This window comes from Mustela putorius, unplaced genomic scaffold (genome assembly GCF_011764305.1).
Source record: "Mustela putorius furo isolate JIRA1106 unplaced genomic scaffold, ASM1176430v1.1 tig00000421_pilon_pilon_pilon, whole genome shotgun sequence".
NCBI lineage: Eukaryota > Metazoa > Chordata > Mammalia > Carnivora > Mustelidae > Mustela > Mustela putorius.
Window position 1 is genome coordinate 2,383,900 of NW_025421375.1, and position 27,455 is coordinate 2,411,354.

The 27,455-nt window shown below is 37.0% G+C and overlaps 1 protein-coding gene across 9 annotated transcripts in view; it reads right to left on the bottom strand.

Moving 5' to 3' along the window:
• NFIB (nuclear factor I B) overlaps positions 1-27,455 on the bottom strand; it is a 231,286-nt gene that overhangs the window by 42,042 nt on the left and 161,789 nt on the right. For 8 of the 9 annotated variants that reach the window (XM_004765742.2, XM_004765740.2, XM_045079643.1 and 5 more), the window contains exons 5-7: positions 24,828-24,948; positions 21,059-21,177; positions 226-360 (exon numbers count right to left, since the gene is read on the bottom strand). In XM_004765742.2, coding sequence (XP_004765799.1) covers positions 226-360; positions 21,059-21,177; positions 24,828-24,948 — 375 coding nt within the window. The remainder of the gene's footprint in view (positions 1-225; positions 361-21,058; positions 21,178-24,827; positions 24,949-27,455) is intronic. The other variant, XM_004765741.2, reaches the window with a different exon arrangement.

Genomic DNA, 27,455 nt, shown 5'->3' on the forward strand with positions numbered 1-27,455 from the left:
AATAAAGGCAATTAAAAAACATTCACAAATGTCATTTAATTGAATGCCGTGGAAATCTTTTTTCATATATTGGTAAGAAAAAAATACTGGATTGGCTCAGGACCCTCCCTCTTTCAGCTGAGAAAGTACGGCCACCACAGCTATCATTATAACTCTTGCTGCATCCCTGACAGTGAGCTCTGCCAGCAAGAGGGAGGCTTCTCCTCTACGCTTGAAACTCCTCACCACTGTGTGCAACTCCAGGGATTCCGGGATGATGGTGCTGGGGGAAAGTGCTCAGTCTTGGGGAAGAATCTTGTGGAGATGTAGAGCTGAACAGTGGCTTTTCAGGCTTCTTCATAGTAGTCGGAGAAGACATATCTGCAAAGGAAGAGGGAAAAACCCAAAGTTTATGACCTTCTTCAGCTATAAAATTCATGTTTCTCTAACAAGGGATCTCATTTTCCAACATTTCATTATTTCTGTACTTTGGCTCTTCTACAAAATATGCACCGAGGGCCAAAGACTCAGTTACATCGGAGATTTGAAATCTCTATCAGAAACAATCTCCACTGAAGTTAACGCAACCCTTTATTAAAATTATCATCAGAATTATTTCTCCTACTAAATAAATCTTGAACTTTTGCAAAACTAAGTATCATGTTTCCCTTGGCGCCTTGGTTCACATCAAGGTCTTTTTTGCCTCAGCATTTCATTCTTAGATTTATACGATTCAGGGCTTTGTCTTTTGACCTGCTGACTACACTGTGGAAAAAAGAACGAAGAAAACCTGGTGCAAATGTGAAAAACAACCTTTGGGAAAGCTGGTAAGTCTATCATTGATTTAACATCTTCTACGGAAAACTCATTACTTGTTTAACAAAAAGTACATTCCTTAATTTGCTCACTCTGCAAGTATTTATTGGCTTCCTCTATTAGACAGGTAAAGTAAGGATGTTACAAAAAATACAAAATAGCTGCTGTAGGGATACTCACTGTCAGTGAAGAAGAAAATGATAAGAAGAAAATGGCTGTCAACAGTTGAGAGGGAGGAAGCGTGCTGAAAGCAAGGGGTGTTGTGGTGTGCTGTTTGCTGGCTTCACTGCACAGGGCAGTGACCACTTCAGCCTCCTCAGGTTAAGGAAGGTGCCTCAGTGGCACCATGTGTAAAATGTGGATGGGGATGACGTTCCCAGAGAGAAGAAACATTCCGAAGAAGGGGAGCATAGAATAAGCACGTGGTACAAGCAGTCTGTGGAGAGGGGAAGTACAGAGGTGGAGGACAGAGCAAGTAGCTGGCAGGACCCACACAGTGAGGGGCCATGGGCTTTGTGTATAAACATCTGAATTCTTGCCCTGATTGGGTACAGTTATTGATGAGAAAATATGATCATACGTTTATAGTTTAAAGCCGTCCCTCCCAAAAGTACGTGGAGGATGAACTAGCCAAAATGGAGATAGCAATCATGAAAACCACTTGAGAAGACAGATTTATTAATACCTTCCTTCCATAAATATTTATTGAAGGCTTACTTTATGCCAGACACTGCACTAGTTGTGGAGACACAATGGTGAATTAGATTAAGCATCAGGATCTACAAAACTTAAACTAGGGAGAGGATACACCCGAGTTAGAAAAAGGTAGAAAACAGTGTGACAATTGCTTTGGTAGAAAACACTACCATAATTATTGTACCAATTCAGAGCCAATCTATTTCACCTTTAGCCCATCTACACTCCCCTGTTTGGCTTCGAAGCAAACTGCAGACAGCACAGTATTTCATTTAAAAATATTTTGATTTATAGTTCTAAAAAAAGAAGTTATTTTTAAAAAACCTAAAACTTCATCATATTAAATATATATGCATGTATGTAACATTCATTTTTAATAAATACCCCATGGTGTTGTTTTTTAAAAAAGATTTTATGGGGGTGCCTGTGTGGCTCAGTGGGTTAAGCCTCTGCCTTTGGCTCAGGTTGTGATCTCAGGGTGCTGGGATTGAGCCCCACATTGGGCTTTCTGCTCCGCAGGGAGCCTGCTTCCCCCGATCTCTCTCTTTGCCTGACTCTCTGCCTACTTGTCATCTCTCTCTCTATCAAACAAATAAATGAATTTTTTTAAAAAAGTTTTTATGGTGCTATTAATATAAGAAACTAGTTATCATTATGATTTACCATTTGAAAAATTACATAAGCTCTGGTAAAAGCACCCAATAAAATTAAATATGTGTTTTTGGCACATTGGCACTTAAAGAATGGATATGTTACTGTTAAAACAGTAGACATCACATCTACAAAAGTGACAGGTGTCTTCATAGCTAGAATCTGTGACTAGCTGGCTGTCACTGAACTATCAGAACTGCTGAACCATTTCCTTATATTTTTCTTGAGAAGTAAAAATGAAGAAAGGAAACTGCTAATGAAAGCACAGGAATTAATGCTGCTACAAAAAGGAGAAAAAATGTTGAGACCATTTAAAAACAGACCAAAAAAGTTCATTTCAGTGACGATACCTTCAAAATGCCAAAAATAATACTCAATTTCATTTAAGAGCTATGTGATTTTTGAAAGGTAACACTACAAATACAGGTTTTGGCCCACCAGAAGCTCATCATAGATAAATAAGTCTTTAGGAGTGGAAAGCAGCTTTATTCCATCCCTCGCTTTGCAGATAAAGTAATGTTTCTACGCCAAATTTTTAATTTAAAAGTAACTATTAGAAAAAGAAATCTATTGACACTCTTATTTAGCACTATTGCCTGTGCTTAAATACAGATCTCAAAAAAAAATTAACCACTGTAATCAGTTTCTAACGACTCCACTTCTAGGGGAACATGGGTGGCTCAGTTGGTTAAGTGTCCAACTCCTGGTTTTGGCTCAGGTTATGATCTTAGGGTCATGAGATCAAATCCCTCATTGGGCTCCAAGCTCAGCGAGGAGTCTGCTTGGGGGTTCTCACCCGCTGCCCCTCCCCAACTTGCACATGAACGCACAATCTCTTTCTTGTTCTGTCAAATAAGTAAATAAATCTTAAAAAAAAAAAAAAAAGACTCCTGGTATGAGTAATAGAGCATTTACTATACATGATTGAAAAACAATGAAATATGACCAGAGTTTGGGAAGCAGAATGAGCGTTATTCTAGTTCTGTCATTTCTGGGGATGTTCAATCAAGGCTACTGCAAGTACTACAACTGTTTCCAAATTCTCATTAAACTTTGCTGGATTCACCTGAGTCACTTTCTGCAAAGAACACATAAATCAAGGGTGTTTGTCCTGCAGTTCAAGAAGATGGGTGATGATGTAATTTTTGAGAAATGAAGCCTCTGCATTTTCTTATTCAAAATAATTCACTTGGCTTTCCTGGGTAATTATTACAGGTCCATTTACTGATTGGGTTCTCCTTAGGCATACACCGAATAATACTGGTACCTTTGTGTTCAGAACACACAAAGGAATTACACAGGATAACACAGTAGAAACAAATAAAAATTCACTCTTCAAGTTCAAAAGGGACCACAAATTGTCTTCTCCTCAAACGCTCAAGTGAACTTATAACAGTAAAAATAAGAATGAGAAGATCCACCGTCCACACAGAAACTACTTCTTTAGGAACAGATAAAGAATGATATTGTAGACAGTGGCTGTCAAGCTACTGTCTTCCTATCAGACTAAATTTTCTTTGAGCCTAGTAATCAATGAAGATATACGGGTACCTAGCACATACAAGCTATATGCTAAGTGTGCAGGGGACACAAAGTGACCCCTTCCCCACCAAGGTCACCACAAAAAAAAAAAAAAAAAACTCACCAAAAAAAAAAAAAGAATAAAAAAATAAAATGTCAGTTATCTGGGAGGAGGAAGGGTAGAGTTTCTAGCTATTACATTTTAATCATGAATCAAACTTGTATTGTTTTGATTTTAATTTTATTTTGAATGTCTGCAGTCTAGTAGACCTCATGCCAAATGGAAAAATGATACTGTTTCTATTTTTAATGCACTTCTAGGCTACAGATATTAAAAAAAAATGTTTGAGGAATGAATATATAGGAGAGATGGTTTGATGACCTTTCTGTGGAGAAAAACAAATGTCATGCTTTTCACAGTGTATTGTCCCTCAAGACGGAAGAATAATACATAAAAAGATTAAGTTGAAAATAAGTTGAATAATAATAAAACTGAATAATATATAAATATATAATAAGTTGAATAATAATACATACATAATAATGCATACATTGAATAATACATGAAATAAAGAAGTTGGCGAGAGAAGCAAGATGATAAGAAGAGGATTAGCCGGTGTTTCTAGTGGTGGGAAGGAGGCGGTTGCTGGTGGTCCGTGAGAAAGAAGCAAAGGTCAGCACGGGCGTGCCATCAGACAAGGACATTTAAATTTGATTTGGAAAATAACACTTTATAAATGAATTGATCTCAGGAGGGAAACGCTTCCCAAAAGCTCTCTATTTTTTTTTCCTTTTTCTGTTTCTTGTAGCTTCCACTCAACCTTTTTCACTCGAACCGGTTAAATAAGAAAATTTCCTGTCTAGTCTGTCTAGTCTCCTTGCAGGCCTTCCTCCTCACAGTTCATTATAAAAATAGTCGTGGAAACCCTCTCCTGCAGACAAGACCTTCCTCTCTTTAAGCTCTATGATGGCATCATATTTTTCTTTTCCTTATCATTCCATTTGATTTAAACTTTAGCTAAACGCATTTACTTATGGCCTCCTGGAGGAGGAGGGAACAAGGAGGAATGTGCTTCTAACTCTTCCTTTGCAGATGACATTCCCTTGGGCTGGAAAATGATGTCTTCCTACCCTCTTATTCCAGCTACAGAACAGTATTTTTTTTTTTTAAAGATTTTATTTATTTATTTGACAGAGAGAGAGAGAGGAGGAAGCAGGCTCCCTGCTGAGCAGAGAGCCTGATGCGGGACTCGATCCCAGGACCCTGAGATCATGACCCGAGCCAAAGGCAGCGGCCCAACCCACTGAGCCACCCAGGCGCCCCAACAGAACAGTATTTTATCCACTGAACCAACTTGATTTATTTTCTCTTTAAGCATTCCCTCCTGGGATTGTGGAGGTCTAGATCTCCTTAATGATTGTGTGTTTGTGTCTGATATCTTTGGACGGATTTTTTTTATTATTTTGTACTTGTTCTATCCATAGAGTGAGAGAGAGAGAGAGAGAGAGTGTGTGTGTGTGTGTGTGTGTGTGTTTGAGTTGACTAATGGCTTATCTCCTACAGAAGATGATTTTATTAAATATGCAAAGACATATGTAGGCTGGAAGGACATGACCAGGAAGAGAATTTTTAAAAATTCTATAACCAAAAGACAGAAGAAGAGGTAGAGCAGACCCTATCAAGGCAGTGTATCTTAGAATCTCTTGCATGTGAAAGCAGGTGGATGGCGAATTGATAACTGGTATATAAGATGAGTAAAATAACCTATTGATATATGGTCAAATGCACCATCCCATGAGCAGAGACCACTAGATGAGAAGTAACTGAATGTAAATTAAAAAAAAAAAAAAGGGAACAGAATCAGTTACTGTGTTTCTAGGAAGGGCAAGGCCTCAAGTTCAAGATGTTGAATAAGACCACCTGCTCCCTGGCTTGGAGATCCTTAGAGCTCAGCAGAGAGGACGGACATTACAAATACAAACACAAAACGTCATTAATTGCAATCGTGACATTAGCTTGTAGAGAAGATTCTTCTTCAGAACAGAAGTCACTGAGGCTAATTTAAAAAAACAAAGGAAGATCACGTCAATGGCGTTATCCTTCATTGTCTATACCCTTGTTTAGATTTATAATCGGACAATTAGCCATGGCTTTAGCAACCAGTTGTGAAGTTAAATACATAGTAAAAGACCACCATGTAAGAAGAAGTTCAACTTTTATGAGTAGGTTCATTTAGATTCAAGCATAGCTTTACATAAGAATTTTGCAAAATCAAGTCCTCCCATAATTTTTACTAGCCATGGTATAATTTTTTTGGCACTGGGATATACATACATCCTGAGCCCTGATGTGTCATTCACTTTGCAGCATCACTTCAAAGAGATAAAGGCTTAAGCAAATAAAGAGTTAGATCAACTCATCTCCCAACAAGGTAATTTCATCTACAAAGGAAGAACGTTGCTGTGAAACACAGCGTATGCACTCGACTCATCAGCAGCTTGCACAAATGGCGCTCCAGATGTATATCTGTTCAAGTCAGCCCAAGGCAACAATTTTGATCAATTCTAATGTGATAAAATGCTGCAGGGAAAGTGTGCAGAAACGTGTTTACGTCAGCCCTTAATTAAACTGTTGTTCACTTCCAAAGAACCTTAGGAAACACTAATGAGACATGAGTTTTGGCAATTTCTTCATCAAAGCAAAGACCCCTTCCTCAGTCTGTAGCAGCCTGTCATCCAAGTCGCTCCCGGGATAAATGTCACATGGCACTCCAATCAGTTAGCCACCTGTTAGTAGAACTCCACTGAAGTCAACTAGTGATCTAGGGCAAGCTCAAACAGCCACCTTAACACCTGCCTGTCTGGGACACCTGCTCCTTTTCCACACAGAGGAGAGCAATATGTTATCTTTTCCAATATGCTGGAGTAGACTGAGGTTACAAATCGAATTTCTATCACCTACATAGAAAACACATCATTTTCCGGGACACCTGGGTGGCTCAGTTGGTGAAGCAGCTGCCTTCGGCTCAGGTCATGATCCCAGTGTCCTGGGATCGAGTCCCACATCGGGGTCCTTGCTCAGCAGGGAGCCTGCTTCTCCCTCTGCCTCTGCCTGCCTGTGCTCGCTTTCTCACTCTCCCTCTCTCTTACAAATAAATAAATAAAATCTTAAAAAAAAAAAAGAAAAGAAAACGCATCATTTTCTTTAAAAAAAAAAAGAAAAGTTTATTCTTCTTCCCTATAATGACACTTATGGTTTACAACTATTTATTTCAAATCAATTACATAAGAGCACAGAAGAGTTCTTGAATTTCTGGAAGCTATTAATTTCAGCATGGCATAACAATAAATTAAAATATATTAACTGTGCCATTCCTATAATTTAGAAAAACACATTTCTATCTAGTTAACAAAGAAGCAAATTCAAAGTAATTTTTTAAAATTCAAAGTATTTTAATAGTCCGATCCTTTCCATATTCTTAAATTGTCTTTCTTATTTATACACCACGCTTGTAAACAAGTCCAAATGAACCCTTGAGGTGCAAATCATCATTTGCTGGCTTCTTGTGGTTTCCAGTATTTAAGGTTAAGATGTGTTTTATTAGGAAGTGCTTAAAAAGCCATCATCATTGTTTAAAATGTCTTCTTTATTTTTTACATTATCAAGCTGCTGAGAAAATGTTACAGGATTCTCTTTTTTTTTTTTTTTTTTTTTTTTGTAGAAGGAAACTCAAGGCACAGTGAAAACAGCAACAGGGAAGCTTTTGTTACCCTTGAGACACTTTGGGATGAGCAGGAGAGAGACCAAAGAAGGGAAGTGCCTATGTGGTAATAGTTTTTCAATGGTCCCATGACTAAGATTTGACAAAATTGTGTTATATTGACCAGTCTTACCCAGGTAAGACCTCTCATAGTTTTCTAGGTTTCCTTTTTTTTTTTTAAGAAAGTTCTAGACTTTCATAGATTTTTTTTTTCTAGAGGTTTAGAAATTAATGAAAACTCCGGACCCAGGAAACCTCCTCAGAGACAGTGACCAAATCCACTGCCGAATGAGGCTAAGGTGGTCAACACATCCATCACTCCGCTGAAACTGTCAAGTAACACAAAACACGGGGAGTGAAAAATGGACTTCAGCTAAACGGAATCTCCGTTGTCCATTACACTGCCAAGGTGGCAGCTGGACGACAACACGAGAAAGGACCGAGCTATCTGCATAAAATAATAACAGTATTTATAAGACATGAGAGGCTACCACATCTAGGGTGTGGGACCAGTTCAGGGACTAGAAATCTGATACTTTCACATCAGGCCATAAATCCAGAGTCAGTCCTGAGAGAAGGAAACAGCTTGGGCCCTGTGCCCAGAGGACAAGGAGAAGGCAAGGAACAGGGATCTGCCAAATGAATGCTCCCAGAGACCAAGGATTCTCGTCCTCTGTTTTTGCCTGGGGGAAGTTTAGAGGTTATTTATAACCGTAAAAGTGTAACATTTATCAAGCCTAGGAGATTCCAGCCCAAAGTCCTGAAGTACTTATTTCTGGTGTTTCCTTGGGGACAACCGAGGGGATCCTTGCCTTAACAAATTCTACCAACAGATAAAGGAGTGTGGGCGGGAAAGTGTCCTGAGGGAATGTGGCCTCGAGCAGAAGGGACACAGAGCCTGTGGGCTATATACCTACACCTTGAAAGCTTCATACAATCCCTGAGGGAAGTTACTGTCTCCATGTCCCCATTTTTTTCCACTTAGAGCTATCCTGGCTCACGGGGAAGAGAATACGAGGTGATGCACAATGGTTTCAGTGGAATAGACATGACAAAAAAGAGGTGCAAAGGTAGAGTCGAAAAGCCATGGAGACCTTGTTCTTTAAATATATTCCAGAGGAGATATTTAAAAATTGCTTATAGAAGGGGAATCTGGGTGGCTCAATCGGTTAAGCCTCTGACACTTGATCTCGGCTCAGGTCTTGATTTCAGGGTCGTGAGTTCAAGCCTTGCATTGGGTGTGGAGCCTACTTAAAATAGATAAATACAAAAAAAAAATAGATAAATACAGGCGGACAGACAGGCAGACAGACATAAATATTGCTTATAGAGCCATGTGCTACATTTAAAAATTACGGATACGACAGTGCAGTTAAACCAATAGTAGGAATGTAAATTAATAAGACCTTCCTAGATTCTGTACCAATAATTGGTCAATAGCTTTAGAAATGGACGTTTAACTCAGTAATTCCACAGTAGGAACGTATCTATTCCTTTAACAAAATGTCACTATCTACTTGGTCGCATGGTACCAGGCAGTATGCTAGGTTTGGGGACAGTGAGTAGGACTAGACAGGAACACAATAATCAAACTGCATCAAGCACAAGGACCCCCATACCATGATGATCACTGTGTCTTTATTATATAAAAACCTGCAAACTACTTACACATCCATAAGCAAAGGAGACATTTAAAAGTGTGTAATACACGCAAGGATGACATATTATGAAGCCATCATAAAGAGGAAATTCAATGACATGGTAAAATACCATTATATTATAGAAATCTGTGTGAGTGGCTCAGTGCGTTGAGCCTCTGCCTTCGGCTCAGGTCATGATCTCAGGGTCCTGGGATCGGAGCCCCGCATCGGGCTCTCTGCTCAGCGGGGAGCCTGCTTCCTCCTCTCTCTCTGCCTGCCTCTCTGCCTACTTGTGATCTCTGTCAAATAAATAAATAAATTCTTTAAAAAAAAAAATCTATGTAATAGAATTATTGGGGGCTTTTATTTTCTTTTTATACTGACAGCTTTTTTTTTTTTTTTCAAAACTCCCATAAGTAATTTTTACTGTTACAATAAACAAAGGTAAATTACATATTTGGGGGAAGGGGAACACTGACTGTGGCTCCATGAAGTATTATAACTGGGTAGACAATGTTGGATCTTGTTATTTCCTTCTTTTCTTTTTTAAAAATTTGTATTTATTTATTTGAGAGAAAGAAAGAGCATGAGCAGGGGGAGGGGCAGAGAGAGGGAGAAGTAGACTCCCCACTGAGCAGGGAGCCCTATGTGGAGTTCAATCTCAGCACCCTGGGACCATGACCTGAACCGAAGGCAGACGCTTAACTGACTGAGCCACCCAGGCACCTCTCATTATTTCCTTCTTAAAGTAAGGAAATGCCTTATTGGTCTTAAGAATTTGATGTTGCAAAAGTATACAATGAAATGCTTAAATGTAACATTTGCAATTTAGTTGGCTAAAGGCAAAACAGTGTATTTTTGAAAACACAAGTGAAGAAAAGAGAATATCTGAATATCTGTTTCTAAAGACTCTTCTAGATGTAAAATTTTATGATTGTGTGGCAAATGCGAATTAAGTCCTTCCCACACGCTCCAAGTTAACAAAAAGCTCGGAATGTTATGACAAGACATATGGACTTAATCCCACTACAGTAGTTTCATGATGATGCCAGATGATTCAAAAAAATAATTAGCTGCCATGTTAAGAAAGTATCTCCATATATATATATATATATATATATATATATATATATATATTTACATTTATGACACTCTAAAATAACTCCAAAAAACGGCAAGCTACGTTAAGGAGAGATAAGATAGCATCTTCAATTAAATTTTTCAATCTTTTTTTTTTAAAGTGAAATCAGTTCTTTAAAGGAGAAAATATGGTAGACTTTGTGTTAAATAAATGAAAATTCTTACTTTCATCATTGAGTTATTTAATCTTAACTCCACTTGGGCATATTACTGTATTCTTCAGCAGTTTAAAACATTTGTGATAGTTTAAACCTCTCTCTATTGTGTATTTCAATCCATGCACACAGTAAGCTGCATGTTACTACAAGTCTCTATTTATCACCCCTCTCCAAAGGGAAAAAAAAAAAAAAAGTCTCCAGGCTACACCTACACCCAATACAAAGTTAAAACTCAAACCTCTTTGAAGCTCACAAACACCTTCCTGAGACATTAAAAAAAGAAAAAGAAGGAAAAACAAAAAACCTTTGAATAATGAACAACAGTGCTAAAAGAATAAATACTGAATAAATGAAAACTGCTTTTTAAAAAACACTTCAAAATGCTTTTGTCCATTAAGCAATTTCATTTTAACAGACAGACAATGACAAAGTGTCTTGAGTAATGTCAGAAAACCTCATTTGAAAGAAGGAAAAACACCCCATGATTATGCAGGGTTTGGAGTATATTTTAGTCGCTTATTAAATATTGGCATAGGTAAATAGCTTCTATTCACTATGCCTCTGGGGAAAACCTCTTGGCTATAGAGGCTTATTAGTGTTAAGCATCTGAGAGCCATGGACTATAAAATAAAATCAATACCGTAACCTTAACTGTAAAAGTCAGAAAGATACTGGAAGAGTTCTAATTTAACAAGATTACAGATGAGATTTTAGAGGAGAACATTTGGGGAAAAGCCATGCATTTAGAAACATTTATGCTACAAGACATCTCAAGGTTTCTGTTGTTACTAATGCTGTTATTATCCGTGCTGGTAATGGTTAGGGTTGATTTAACTGATGTGTTACTTTAGTGGATTTACAGGAAAGTCCTAGAAATGATCTGGAACTTATTTCAAATGAAATCATTAAATTGAGGTAGTAAACTAATTGCTTAGGAACAATTATGATTTGATGTGGTTTAGTGTGGTAGAGGGAAAAAAATCACGAAAATGTTAAGGTCGTTAGTTCAGCAGCTCGATGCAAATATGATTACTCTGCACAATATTCTATTTCTCTTAATGGAAAAGTAGTCAAAACCGGTATAAATTGTAGTGTTTAGGTTCAACCTAAATCTATATTTTTCCTCTAACAAATGTAAATGAAGAAAAAAAGAACATTCTGTCAATGAAATTACTATGATGGCATATTTATTATCTTAATGGTTTTAGAAATCACGTGAAATTGATCAGTAACAAAACCTCTATTTAGTAATGGACCAATTACATTTGTGAGATAATGTCAATGAAACAGAATATTGTCACAGGATAATGGTCTCCTATTGCTACATCCCTAGTCATTTAGAGAAAATAAATGTTGCCGTCTGGCTGAGTCATTTATTTTCAAAGTAGGAGACACTGATCCCATAACAAGGTTCTGTTATAATAACTCAATCTCTATCAATCATTTGTTGTACCAGGATGGCGCAGGACAGGACATGTATTTTTAAGAGCTGCACATTCCTCAGCTATACAAAACATATGGTGCCTCCAAGCACATAAACAGCCCAATTATTGCATTATTCAAAGAGAGTATTGAAAATAAACATTTTTTAAAAATTAGGAATCGGAAAACTTTCTGAATTTTCAAAAAAGAGCCATGTTAATGAGAGCTTAAAGACTCAAGTAACTGGAGATCTAAAAATTCTTTGATTCAGGTAATTTAAAAGCTAGAGTTTGGGACCTGAAGAGACCTTAGTATTTAACTCTTATTTTACAGATGAGAAAACTCAAAATTTCCTGAAATTAAGTGTATTTCTCTGAGGCCACACTAGTACTTGGACTTTCCAGGTCACCATTATTGTGCTTTAAGCATAAAGCAAAAAATAAAAACATAACTATTATATATATTTATATATTATATATTTTTCATATATGTATTTAAATATACCATATATCACATATATCTATATGTATCATATATCACTTATATATTTATATATCATATATATTTATATGATATTCAAGACTTTAGGATTATTTCTTTATTTTTATCTTATTTCCTTTTTTTTTTTAAGTAAGCTCTAGGCCCAACACAGGGCTTGAACAGATGATCCCAAGATCAAGAGTCACATGCTTTATCAACTGAGCCAGCCAGGTGCCCCAAGACTTCAGGACTTTATTAACAACATGTCATTATTAAATGGAAATGAGATTCCTAACATGAGTCCAGTCCAAGGACTGCATTCGTGAATCCCTGGAGTCCATGAACCCTTCCGATGTTATGTGCATTTATCTGTATTTAAGTTTCAAACACTGCGGCGGAGGGGGGGGGTGCATAATAGAGGTTTTATAACTACTTTGCAAATCACACCACAAGGCAGTGCATATAGTATGTGTTCTATAGCTAAATGAACAAGTGTTCCCATTCTACCTCTGCTACTTATCATCTGTGTGATTTATGTCAAATCTCTTAATCACTGTAGTGATTAGTTTAATGAACTGTTAATTTTTTTTTTAATAGGATTGCAAAGCAAAATACATGTGAAGTCTTGGCCCAGCCCTCAAGGGTAGTACGTGCTCAATAAATGATAGCCAAAAATGGCAAGGGGATCTGGCTTTCCTCACTGATAGGTACTTAACTGCAGAAAGATTTTAAATATCTGCGGTTCCTTCAACAAATAAATGACACAGAAAAGGGGGTTACTGCAAAAATAATTAATAAAGAAAAATAGTTACTATAACTATCATAGGTTAAAAAAGGGCTGAAAACACAAATACGGTAAATGGACCATTTGGGATCCTCATTGAAACAAAACGGCCCATAAGATATTCTGGGGCTTCTGAACATGGAATATATATTATGTGGTATTAAGGAATTATTGTCATGTTTGTTACATTGAAAATAGTATTGGGGTTGTGTTAAAAATAAAAGCCACTGTCTATTAGAAATACTTAGAAGTATTTTATTTATAAGTAAAATGACATAATGTCTGGGATTTACTTTTAAGCAAACTTCAAAAAACTGACAAGACAGTAAATGTAGTAAGATTGGCAAAATGTTGATAACAGTTTAAAGCTGGGCACATTCAAATTCCCTTTATGATGCTCTCTGCTTTAACATTTTCCATAACAAGAAAGCTTTTAAAACATTAGGCTTAAACATTCAATTCAAAGCTCTTCTCCACAATTATCTATCTCAAGCACTCATAGATTCAGTTTTTTGTATTTTTTTTTTTAGTTCTAAAACTTTTAATCATGACACTAAGATTAAGAGATTTTTTTTTTTAAAGCAGATAGATGTTTTACTATCTCAAAATTTTGTTTTGACAATTCTTCCGGAACTCTGAAAACTAGTTGAAAAATCACAAAATCACAAAATCACCTCTATGATCCCATTTTAGTTCCAAAGAGCTAACATTCATGAAACTCCATAGAAAAACTATCTGCCAGTATTCAAATTTTCCTATTTCTCCATTTCTCCCTACATACATATTTATTCTCTAGATGGGTTGCAGGATAACATGGGGGGAAAAAACCAGCTTTTGAAAAAGAAGACCTCGGCTCTGTTATTCATCATCTGGAGGCATTAGACAAGACAGACCCTTATGGATCCTTAGATGGTTAGCTGTGTAAAATAAGGAGCCTGAACCACATTCTGCTCAATGTTCTTATAATCTGTGTGTTCTATCTCTGAATAATCAATCTCTTAGTGTATACGATATTCGTCATACACTAAGTCACTCAAAAGAAACTGACTTTCTAAACTACTTCGAAATAAACTTTAACATGACATCAATGTATAAAAGGGGTAGAAATAAAATCTTTTACCACTCCAAGAAACTTTGCATGGCACGCTTTTATACTGAAGTACACTGTCTCCCATGGGTTTTTCACTTTCCTATTGTAGGCTGTGTTCTATCAATCTAGAGATCCAGCATTAATAGCAAGCTGTTATTTTTCAAACTCATTATCCATTGTGGTTTTTCTGCAAAATGCTACATTTTTTTAAAAAGATTTTATGTATTTATTTGACAGAGAGTGAGAGAGAGAGCGAGAAGAAACACAAGCAGAGAGAGTGGGAGAGAAGCAGACTTCCTGCTGAGCAGGAAGCCAGATGTGGGACTTGATCCCAGGACCCTGGAATCATGACCTGAGCCAAACAAAGGCAGACGCTTAACAACCAAGCCTCCAGGGGCCCCTACACTTTCAAATCATGAAGTCTCCAGAGCACTGAAATAGGAGTATAATTTTCCCCTACTAAGTAGTCTTGGTCCTTCTAACATGGACGCAGGTTTGCCCCATCCAAAACGTTCTTCCTGGTTAAAACGCACGAAAGGAACATAAGCTTCTGTTAGTTAGTAGGCAAATGTGAGGAATTCTGACAAAAGCTTTCACCAATAATTTATTGTTTTCCTTTCTGTCTGAAGGATGCTCCTGTTGTGAATTTTCAACTACAGCAGTGTAGCTAAAGAAAATGAAATACGTTATGACAAAAACATTCTTGGAGTTTGCTCTCCAGTGGCATCATGATGCATGGAGAGGTTCATGGAAAGTTTGGCAGGAACTGTAAATCGTTCACTTTCGATATGTTCAATAATAGGTTAAACAAAACAAAACAAAAAAAACCCCACAAAACTTAAAAATTGTGATTGAACGTTAAATTCAAACCATTTCTTTGCATGTATTCATCAAAAGCACTTGTATCTCTGATTTAGTCTGGCTCAAAATTTGATATTTGAACATTTGACATTTAATCCTTGTGATACAAACCTTAAGAATGTAAGGAATTGTTGGTGTTCTCTCTGGGTCCCAAAGGGGGCTTAAAAATTCTTCCAGGAAGATTACTAAGCATTTGCCTTGCCATTTGCTAGGACTTCATTTAATGTGAGGAACTCCCACACAGAGGTTATTCAACTATTTGTATAAGCTGCTCATTTACCCAGCTCCTAGGTTTCTACAGACATCTTGAGATTCTATCAATTATCAGACTGTAGTTTGGGTTAGAACACTGTTCTCCAAAATTTGAACCTAGAACTTTCCTCCTTATGGATTCTTTTTTTTTTTTTTTTAAGCTTTTATTTATTTATTTGACAGACAGAGATCACAAGTAGGCAGAGAGGCAGGCAGAGAAGAGAGAGAGAGGGAAGCAGGCTTCCTGCGGAGCAGGGAGCCCGATGCGGGGCTCGATCCCAGGACCCTGAGATCATGACCCGAGCCGAAGGCAGCAGCCCAAACCACTGAGCCACCCAGGCGCCCTGTCCTTATGGATTCTTGAATGGAAAAAAAAAAAAAAAAGGAAATAAAAAAGAGGCCCTAAAGTCACAAACTTAAATGCAATCAAGCAATTTCCACTCATGGACAGTCACACTGATGGCGCCCAATAGGACATTAAACATTCTACAAATTCAATAATGAATGAAAAAAAGTTTACATTTTCATTCAGATAGAATTTTCCAAACCCAGCCGAATCTTCTTGTGCCTTGTATGCTAAGTAACATTCCTTAAACTCACACTAAGAAATGCTGATTTCTGATTCTAAGTTTCCTGTGCCTGGTTGAACTCATGATGCTGGGCCAGCACTATTATTCTCCAGTCCCTGTTCCCTGTAGACTTTTGGTTTAATTCATTGGCTATTTAACATTGCAACCTCATAGAACGCTACCAAGTGCAAACTGACATTGAGCCCAACATCTAAAACTATATTACTAATGAGAATATTTGAAAAATGAATACTGAATGAGAATATTGAAAAATTATTAGAAAGAAACCTCTAGGGCTCAGAAATCTATTATGATTTCAAAAGACTAATGGAAGAGACTTATTTATATGACAGAACTGTAAATTTTTTAAAAATTAGTGTTAGCATTATTTCCTAATACTCCCAGCAATCATAACATGATGCCTAAATATTGGTTATTTGACAGTCCAGTGTGCATTTCTAAGCTACCCTTAAAATTGCAATTACATACCAATATACCTACCTCTAAGTAGTGCCAGTTTGTGCTAACATACCAATTCATTGATTTTTACATAAAGATTTACTTCTCATAGTGCTTAAAAGTAAGCTAGTTCTAAAGCATGGAGACAGTCTCCTCCTAGTTTGGCTTACTTGATTTATTCTCTGTTAAGAACCTTTATTCATAAATAGTAAAAAAAAAAAAAATATTTTTCTGCTCAGCAGGTCAAGGGTTGGAAATTTAATTTATTCATATTTATGTGCCCAATGCCTAGAAAACTTCCTGGCAAATAATAGGCATTTGACAAATGTTAATTGACTCCAATGATCCCAAACCCTAAATGTGTAGGAATTAATAAAATTTTACTGCATACAAAGTCTTTTTGAATTTACATTTTATAAAACTAAGATTACAAGTTGTTTAAATATTCATCAGACTGAGAAGCTGCTAAATTTTCCATTTAAAAGCCCAGCTGTATACGACAAATATATTTACTGTATCATAAGTGTCTATTAAATAGAGTTTCGGGAGCCTCAGATGCAGGCCTAGATGAACTGGCAGTGATAGGTGCTGATATTGATAAAGCACTGCTTCAAATGCCCAAGCATACCATCTGTCAGTCTGTGAAATTCCTAGGCATTAACATAAAACAAGATTTAGTCCCCAAAAGTAATTTGAATTGGAGGAAAACAAAGACCCACTTCTTATTTTTCCTCTTTTTTCATAAATTACAAAGAAGCACTCTGATGATTTTGAGAAAAGCATACCAACTAGAAATTGAGTCTCAGGTGGAAAAAAATAAAAGGTACCGGTCTCAGATGGTGTTTTTTTCCCGTGGTCTTGGAATAAAGGAAATTGTCAGCATGCACACAGATAAGCTCATTTGGTTCTATTAATTTAACCATTAAAATTGAAAATGGTGGAACACTGTATCCAAAAAACCCAAAGTTTTCAATAGAGGTAGAAGCAGTCAGGAAGTTTAAAACTAGGAAATTCATAGAGAACATTAAGGAGGAAAAAATACTCCAGAATCTAAGAAAGGAATATAACAGTGGCTATACAGTCCTTTGTTAGTAGCCAGTTTCCTGCTTCTTTCCCTTCTCTATGTGTAAAACAACACAAATAAAAATGTGGGTATTACATAATGTCGATGTTGATAAATTTAATTTCCCTCACTGAACATCAGGGGAAACGTAAGCAAATTTTACAGATTCCTACCAAATGTTTAATGCTCAGTCTTAAAATGTTCATGTCTTTATTCTGCAAAATTAGAAATTGTAATTCTTTTATGACCAGGACATCGTAATTTTTCTGCGTTATGGGTTAAAAAACAGAAAACAAGAAACGAACATATGAAGATAACTAATTATGTTTATAATACCCTAAAATAAAGATACTTTGTCTGGGCACCTGGGTGGCTAGGTGAATTAAGCCTCTGCCTTCGGCTCAGGTCTTGGTCTCAGGCTCAGCAGGGAGCCTGCTTCCCCCACTCTCTCTGACTGCCTCTCTGCCTACTTATGATCTCTGTCTCTGTCAAATAAATAAATAAAATCTTTTTTTTTAAAGATACTTTTTCAATTAAATTATTAAAAGGTACATAAATTTTAAAAGGTACCATAAATATTTGTCATTACATGAACCTAGATTTTGTATTAAAAAATTGCCTAATTACTTTTGAAAATAGAATGAATATATTAGTTTGGCTATCTTATCTCCTTCATTTTAGCCTAGTTGGAAACAAAATCTCGGTGGCTTAGATTGGTGTTTCAGATTATAAGGAAAAGTAGAATGCCACATATTGTCCATAACTTTGCTATCTTTGCTTCTTCGATTTCAAAAATCAGTGTTGCTAAGGGCTATGGCAAAAGTAGATTTAAATACAAAGTCAACACTACCAGAATAAGGCATACCCAGGAAATAATAAATGGTAAATTTTAAACACTTCTGCCAGTTATAAACAGAAGCATATTTTAATCAACCAATAAGTAGTTATTGATTACCAATTTAGTACAGGGCTTTGTGGGAGAAACAAGTAAAAGACACATACCAAAGCTATTACAAATATCGAGTGAAACTCAACATGCCCTTTAGAACCCCTTCGTGACAGCCAAGTGTGTCTGAAGAACATGTGAAGACAGACAAGAACAACCATGGGGCATTTTATTTTCCAAATTTTAAAAAAAGTAATTTTTTAAGAACAAAAGGACGGCATCTGGCTTAGCAAATTTATAAAGATAGTACTGTACATCCCTCATTTTTTTATTGTAGTGCAAGACTTCTTCCCACAATGGCTTATTGTGCACATAACAAAGTCTTCAGGGTCTTGAGAATTAAAGTGACAGAGTTTTTTTTAAGCACACTTGAGAATGTATCATTCTTCCTGACTCTTAATAAAATATGCCCTCACAGACTTCTCCAGTAATTCTAGTCATCTTGACAAAAGAAAATCACCAAGACAATACGACGATTTTACAAAGAGAAAGAATGACAGTTTCCCTTCTACTTTTCAAAAATGTTTTATAATATGATTTGAGATTGCCTTTACTCAATAAGCTGAAATAGGAATCAATTTCTACAAAGTGACACTCTCTATAATAAAGAACACCTACACTTCTGAACAAGACACCCGTTCCCACACATTCACAGTGTTATTATTATTACCATTAGAATCTTTCCAGAATAATTTTCTCCAGAGGAAAATATGGCTTTGTTTAAAACAAACTGACAATGCAAGTTAAACAAGCAATAAAATAGAAAGCGTTGAAGGTTTGGTTTTTATTCTTACTTCTGCAAGTCTGGTGAAAGTTCTCGCCTTCATGAATGAGACTGATATTCTGCCTATCAATGTTTCATTTGTCCAAAAGATAACTTTTGTGCCCCTACTATGCACCAGGGTGCTGTTACATAATAGCCAAATCCATAAGGTCCCTGCCTTCATAGTGCAGATGGGCTTAGACAATGAACCCCACAAACAAGTACATAACTATTTATTATGAGAACAATGAAGGAACACTACTGGGTGTCAGGAGAGGAAAACAGGAAGACTGGATTTAGATCGAAATTCCTCAATTTAGGCTGGGGCTTAGAAGATGCCCCCCAGTTTTTGAGATGAAGAGTTAGCAGAGGATAATTCCAGAGGGCGTGGGTGAGAGGAAGGTCTTGGGTTCTGCCTTCCCAAATATTAACAAAGCAACAAGCTAAAGTGCAGAAAACAGCAGCAAGGAACAGGGCCTGCCCCTCCTATGAGAGGATTCTGATTTTCTCCTAAGAGGAGTGGGAAATTACTGAAAGATTTATGCACTGGAGTAATACGTTGTTACCATGTTTTATAGAGATTTTGTCTACCGTTTGATTAATAGATTTGGAAAGGCCAGGGGTTGGGTGGGGGGAGGTCATCTCAGAGCCCAAACTCTTCCAGCTGGTTTTCAGATCCTTCCACAAAATGACCCATCACCTCTCCCTAAATTCCTTACACAGAGAGAGCCCAGCCTTGGTGTCCAACATGGCCACTGTGAAACTTACGCTGCCTTTGGCTATGGTTTTCTCTCTGACAACTCTGCTCCCTTTTTCACCAGTTAAAAAATATCACCATGCTAAAGGAGACCCACCGGACTCAAAGTCCAATTCCTCCGTGAAGATTTTTCACTTTTTTTTTTTTCCCTAGTGGAATATTTTTTTTTAAGAAGGTGCCGCAACTCACAACTCACAACTCACAACCTTGAGATCAAGACCTGAGCTGAGATCTGGAGTCAGTTGCTTAACCCCTGAACCGCCCGGTGCCCTGCTGCAAATGCAGAGTAATAAACATGTCCTGAGTAAGGAACTGATTTGGGCTTGAACTGCTATGCTTCGGTTATCTGCCTCCTGAGATAACCCAGTGTACTGCTCCCCAGCCTTAGACACATACGCTCAAGGCATGGGCTCAAAACCATTGATAAAGAGACTTTTCTTTTTTACATTTTTAGTAAACTGTAAAATTTTATTCAAAAGACAATTTTCAATTATTATTATTTTTTTTTGCTGTTGATAGAAATTGTATTTGCACATAATCATATCAACAAGACACTGCAGTTAGTTAATATTTTTTTTTTATTTCTGTGCTTACTAATCTCCTGCTGGTTGCGGCAAAAAGGCAGGAGGATGTCTGATAAAATATATTTAACCTGACAGACTTTTAAGAACAAAAAAGAGCTAAAAGTTTGGATTTAGAGAGCCAAATAATACCTATGGAGTTATATTTTTTCCCCCAAGGCTGCCCTACAACTGGGTCATAGTTTCACCTAGAAGGAACAACCAGATTGACTTAGACGTGATGTCTGTGGCATTACAATTGAATTTATTGTTTAGGCTGTACCTACTTCCAAAGGGAATTATGTCTTCCTTTAGATGGGAACAGTCAGTAACTGTCTCCTGCAACCTGTTGTAAGTGTGGGTCCTCCCTGAAACACCCATACAGAGTAGCAGACTGATCTAATGGGAGTCGCAATTTATGATTTGGCTGCAATCTGGCCAACGAAAGCAAACAAACCACAGTTGGTCACATGTGTGATTGGGGATTCTAAGAGATTATTCTGTCAGGGAGAATTTTTGTAACTGTGGTGACACGTGACGAGTACATTATCTTCAAAATAATTTTACTGCCATCATTTTATGAAGAATATATCTGTAGCGACTCAATGATGAAATTTTGACTAAAGGAAACTTTGGAAACAAGCTGACATCTTACTCTAATGTCCCCCGAGGAATCACCTCATCCCTTACCTTGATCTCTTTCGTGCCATGTTCGGCTTCCAGCAGCTGGTGAATTCGGAGACGGATAGAAGTCTCCTGTAGGACTTGGTTCCATATTTTCATCTATGGATATAGTTTTGGGTCTTTTGCTGTTAAAATATGACAACAGTTGCTTTAATGGGATGTCTAAGGAGGTGTGCAGCAGATGAAAATACGTAATTTGAGAAAAGTCTTACTAAGAAAATTTCCATAAACACAAGTAATAGCATTTCAGTATCTTTTCTGAAACAATGGAGAGCATTCCAGACTTCAATAGGAGTAGCAAACACTTCTAGTTGTACATGTCATTTATTACACCATATTATACCTATACATGCCTAATCATAGGGTGCTTATTATATTTACCTTTTAAAATGTGTTTCCAAAGAAATATCTGTAGTAAAAAGTGAACTCTTTAAAAAAAAAAAAAGATTCTATTTACTTATTCAACAGAGAGAGACACAGTGAGAGAGGGAACACAAGCAGGAGGAGTGGGAGAGGGAGGAGCGGGCTTCCCGTTGAGCAGGTAGCTCAATGCAGGGCTCGATCCCAGGACGCTGGCGTCATGACCTGAGCTAAAGGCAGATGCTTAACAACTGAGCCACCCAAGCAGCCCTAAAAAGTGAATTCTTGATGTGATATGTGTACTAACTTTAAAATTATTAAGTTTGGAATATAAATAAATAAATAAATAAAATCATTAAGATTGTACCTGACTTATTATTATTATCAATGATAATAATATTCATTAGCATAGCACTGGCCATACCAGTATAAGTCTTTCACATTAATTCAAACATTAAGGCAAAGGAGTCAGTAGAACATGAGATCTGGAGTGGAACCAGCCTAGTAGCAAATCTCGACTAGGCCACTCACTACTTCTTAATAGTAAGCTCCTTAACCTTTTTAAACTCAGTTTAATCATTTATAAAATGGAAATAATAAAACCTAGTTCAAAGAGGAGTGGATGAGAGGATTTAATGCAAAGCTTTTAGTAAAGTGGTTGGCATTTAGAAGATACTTATTAAGTAGTAATTATTATGAGTAACTATATAATTAAAAATGTAAAATTTTTGTAGGACTTTATTGATTATAAATTAATTCATATATTCTTCTTTATATTTTTTATAAAAAATTAGGTTATGATCTTTTATCCTCAAGATCAACCATGAAAAATAGGTCATTGCCAAATTCATACAAACAGTATGCTTTTGGAATGATACATTTTAGGAGCACCTGGTTGGCTCAGTTGGTTAAGTATCCGAGTCTTATTTTGGCTCAGGCCATGATCTTAGGGTCGTGAGATTGAGCCCTACGTTTGGCTCCATGCTAGGTGTCGAGCCTGCTTAAGATACTCTCTCTCTCAAAATAAATAAATAAACAAACAATAGAATTTAACAAAGAACACATGGCTCATCCTTATTAAGAAAAGTGACTATTTATAGTAGAGATGAAAAAGTTGTCATGGGGGCACCAGGATGGCTCAGTCTATTAGGCCTCCCACTCTTGATTTCAGCTTAGGTCATGATCTCAACGTCATAAGATTAACTCCTGTGTTGGACTCTGTGCTGGGCATAGAACCCGGTTAAGATTCTCTCTCTCTCTTCCCAAACTGCCCACCTCTCCAACCTCAAAAATAAGTAAACAAATATATATATATATTTTTTTTTTCTTTTCATATATACATGAAAAATATGAAAATTCATGTCATGGCATAGGTCATTTTGCATGATATACTATTATCATATATTCCCATCAATATCCTATTAAACAGTCAATTAGGACTATGAAAATGGATTTTTTTCCTTAAATTAAAAAAATAAAAGACCTCATGTACATTTCTACAGGAAAAAACCAAAGAGAGGTTATCTTCTGAAATAACTCTGTGCAGTGATAATAAACACAATGTCATAAGACTTCAGAGTTGGCACTGACTTCTTAAGTCCTATCCATAAATCAGTCCTCCCTTTTCTTACAAGTGGGGAGACAAATGTGGAGAAATTCAGTGAATTTCCCAGGACATGTTAGTGGAAGCCATCTGCCACAAAGGAAGAACTTCTGAATTCCAAGACTGTTCTTTTTGCTGCACTGTTTCCAAGTCCTAGAAACCTGTGTACATCCGGAATCCTAGAAGCACGTGTACATACAGAGGTACCTGTGATTAATATTTGACTCACAACTCCCAGAGTATTAACATGATGTCGAAGACAACAGTTTCTATCCATGCGAAACCACAGTGGGAGTCAATAACGGTCCTTGAATTTATTCCTGTGGTATCCCAAGTTAGAATGCGTGTCTGTTCGACTCTCCTTTAAACTAATTCTCTCAGCTGTGAATCAGTAGTGAATACATATGAATGACCGGAAGTGGGAGAGAAACGGCTTTCATAAGGAAATAGTAGATGTTTTTCAAACCTTTTTTATTTGAATGGCATAATATCTGAAACCAAATGACTACGAAGAAAGATCTGTGTTGATAACCTACTGATCCATCAGACCAAGTAGAAATGTCCTATTCACATTTCAAATTTAGAAACACTAAAACCGTGTCACAGACAATCTGAGTTACAATAAACCAAATTACCTTGCTATGTAACCTAACCTATATGAAAACACAGTTTGATCATAAATGATATAAAATTGAACTTATTTAATAAACAAAAATGTGCACAGCCCCATAATTAATCCAGATGCAATTAACTTTCATTATTGAGAAGAACATAGGAAAGTAATTACCCAAATATTCTTTAATTCTTAAAAAATGGCTATTATAAAATGAAATGTTTTGCTCTGAAATTCATGTACAGTCTTACATTTAATCATGGGTATAAGTAATGCTCTGAAAATGATATGGCTCTCCATACATTGAAGATCCAATTAAAAAAAAAATAAAGCTGTAATATTTATTCATCTTACTTTTTAGTAACTCAGTCCTCTTCTGGAGGAAGAGGACTTCCTTCCACAGTGGAAAAGTGGAACGTACCAACACTAAATCCTACACCAACAACTTTCCAGGTTATTTATCCCTCATTTAAATAGGAAATCTCTTTTTAAACTTCTGTGGGACTCAAAGTCACAATGAGAAGATCAAAAAACAAAAATGAGAATGTCAACAGGGAACTAAAAAGTAAAGTAACATCACTGTAGCTCTTCCCCAACAAAGGCTGATCAAACCAAATCTCAGAGCAAGTAGTATTTTCATTGGGGACTGAGAATCAACTAAATTATTAAAAAAAAAAAAATACCAGTTCACTGCAGACATTAGCCGAGTGTGGCCTAGAATAAGGCCTTTACTTTTAAGGTTAAGTAGATGACACATTTTATTTTTCATGTTTTGTTTTACCCAGCTCGGACAAGATAGTAGGGTAAAAGTTACCAGGATGGATCTCTATAGACCAGGGCTCTCTGCCATGACAACATTGCTTGTAAGTCGCTAAAAGATTTAGTGAACTTGTAGAATTTATAGAAAATTATAAAATCATTCACATTTTTATATAAAGGAAATATAGTTCCCTTGTCCTACCCCAAACCCAGATGTGTTTTTAATGCTTTGAACAATTACATTTTGATTTTCAAATATCAAAATAAATTTAACGAGGTAAGAGTAAAAATTTATGTAGAATCAGCAGAAAGTCTGGAATCCTTGGCTTTGTTTCCCCGATCACTTTCTCTACCCACCGATCTGCATATCTACCTCTCCACCCAGCTGCACATAGACCGAGAACAAATGTATATAGACTGAGAACTTCTCTTCCAGTTACCTGCTTGGTGGAGAAGACAGTGACCTCTGAAGATTGACCCCCGAGTTCATGTCATGATAGTATGGTTGGCTCGGGATTTCTCCAATTGGGAAGTTGACTCCAGTTCCCTGGGTTATGGGCGCTGAGGAATAAAACAGAAAGAAACATCAGGAATGACTTTTACATTTATCATTTCTATTTGAATGTAATAATCTAGTATGTTCCACACCTCCGGGAAAACTCTCTTTACCCTGAGACTCCAGTATCAACCGTCCACCAGGGTACAACTTGAAGACTTCCTCACAAGGCCAGTGTTCAAGTCTGGAAACTTGAGGCACTCAGACTATAATCATTGGTTACCACTTTCCTATTCCCACTCTCCAACCTTCTTCACTCAGTCCTTTGTATTACTTTTCACTACATCTGTCGCCACACTAGTCTATAGATGCGTCAGAGGAAACGACCTGTTTCCTATTACTCAGCACCAAGCAAGGGACATTGTACTAAGCTGGTTCTTTTTTTTTTTTTTTTTTTTTTTTAAGATTTTATTTATTTGAGAGACTGAGAGAGTAAGAGAGCACAAACAGGGGGTGGGGAGAGGGAGAAGCAGACTACCCCTAAGCAGGGATCACAACGAAGGGAACAATCCCAGGACCCTGGGATCATGACCTGAGCCAAAGGCAGACATTAACCAAATAAGCCAGCAGGTGCCCCCTAAGTTGGTTCTCAAAAACCAAACCCCTGTTAAGTTAATCAAATTAGAATATTAGCATGTTAGAATGAATTACAAACCATATGAATAATTATTTGATATAATGAATTCTTGTATAAGGGCAGGTATACAAGTGAAATGACAAACATGAAATAAGAGTCAAGTTCCCCCCCCCCGCCAAAAATACATATTCAGATTCATATATGAATAGTTTAGTGTGGCTTTACTCAATAGTTTTTTTGTTTTGTTTTTTTGTTTGTTTGTTTTGTTTTTTAATTGGGGGCACCTGAATGGCTCAGTGGGTTGGGCCTCTGCCTTTGGCTCAGTTCATGATCTCAGGGTCCTGGGATCAAGCCCCACATCAGGCTTTCTGCTCAGCAAGAAGCCTGTTTCCGCCTCTCTGCCTGCCTCTCCACCTACTTGCGATCTCTCTATCATATAAATAAATAAAATCTTTTTTAAAAAAATTTTTGTATCCCCAACTTTACAAACATCACTTATAATGACTCATGAAAAAAAATTTAAAATAATTTATTTATTAAAAGTAAGAATAAATAAAAGGTACTCATGGAGTTTTATACTTCAAAGTATTATTTTGTATATCAAAAAATCTTTTTGACTTTGCTGATACAGTATGAGCTGAGATTCTTCAATGTAAGTATTGGTTTTTGTATAATGGATTACATGTGTTCAAATTTAAAAAATTTGTTTCTAGACATCTTGAATAGATTCGTGAGGCAGCACATTGTATTAGAATAAGTAGAGCCTTAGGAGGTAGTTTAGTTTGTTTGAACTCAGGATAGTTTGAACTCCCTCTGACACTTCTGAGCCATGTGCCTCAGTTTCCCAAGCTAGAAAATGAGAATACAGGTCACCTACAGCCTATGATTATTTTGAAGATGAAATGAGATAAGGAGTGATAAAAGCCCAGCATCGTGCCCAGTGCATAATAGGTATTCAACCAATGTAAGATCCCTTCTTTCCTTGATTTCTTCCCCACATCTCTTCCCTGGCAGCCTGGAGTGCTTAGCAGAGTGAACAGTTCTAACAGCACTAAAAGCAGAGGAAGGGTTAAAAAGGAACCTATTTGTTGAAAGTCTGTCCCTTCAACAAGTTGTTTGTGTCCATTACTGGCAGGTGCTGCAAGGGATACAAAATAGTCTAAGATAGTTCCTGTCCTTAATAAAACAGATTGGGCAACAAGCTGGGTAAACAAAGCACTCATGAAAAAATAGAAATAGCAGCATACTGCAGATTATAATGAAACTGCCCAAATGAATGACAGCCCCAATAAGCGCTATGGGATTTCATGGGAAGAAGAATCCCATACAGGCTCAAATGATCCAAGAATTCTCTGGAGAAGCCAGAGCTTGCACTAGACTTTGCTGAATGAGTAAGTTCTTAAGGAGAGGTCATTCTCAATAGGAGTGACTACAAGACCAACATCTCGGGCTGAGAATATACAAAGTGAGACCGGGCAGCTGGGTATCAAAGGACAGTGCTGAAGAATAGTTTCTTTCCTTACCTTTTTTTTCCTAAATAGATTATTTATTTATTTATTTATTTGGCACAGAGAGAGAGAGAAAGAGGGAGAGAGAGAGAGAGATCACAAGTAGGCAGAGAGGCAGCCAGAGAGAGGGGGGAAGCAGGCTCCCTGGTGAGCAGAGAGCCCCATGCGGAGCTCAATCCCAGGAGCCTGAGACCATGACCAGAGCCAAAGGCAGAGGCCCAACCCACCGAGCCACCCAGGAGCCTCTCTTTACCTTTTTTAAAATCAGGCCTTCAAAAGCTCTAAGGAGAGAAAGTATGTCCAGGGCTATGGCAACAAAACTCCAGAGCCCCTATGATTCACCCTAAGAACATATAGTCTACTTAATCTTCTTCTCTTCCAACTGTTTCAAATCGAATACATGATTCGTAAAGGAATTTCAGGGAAT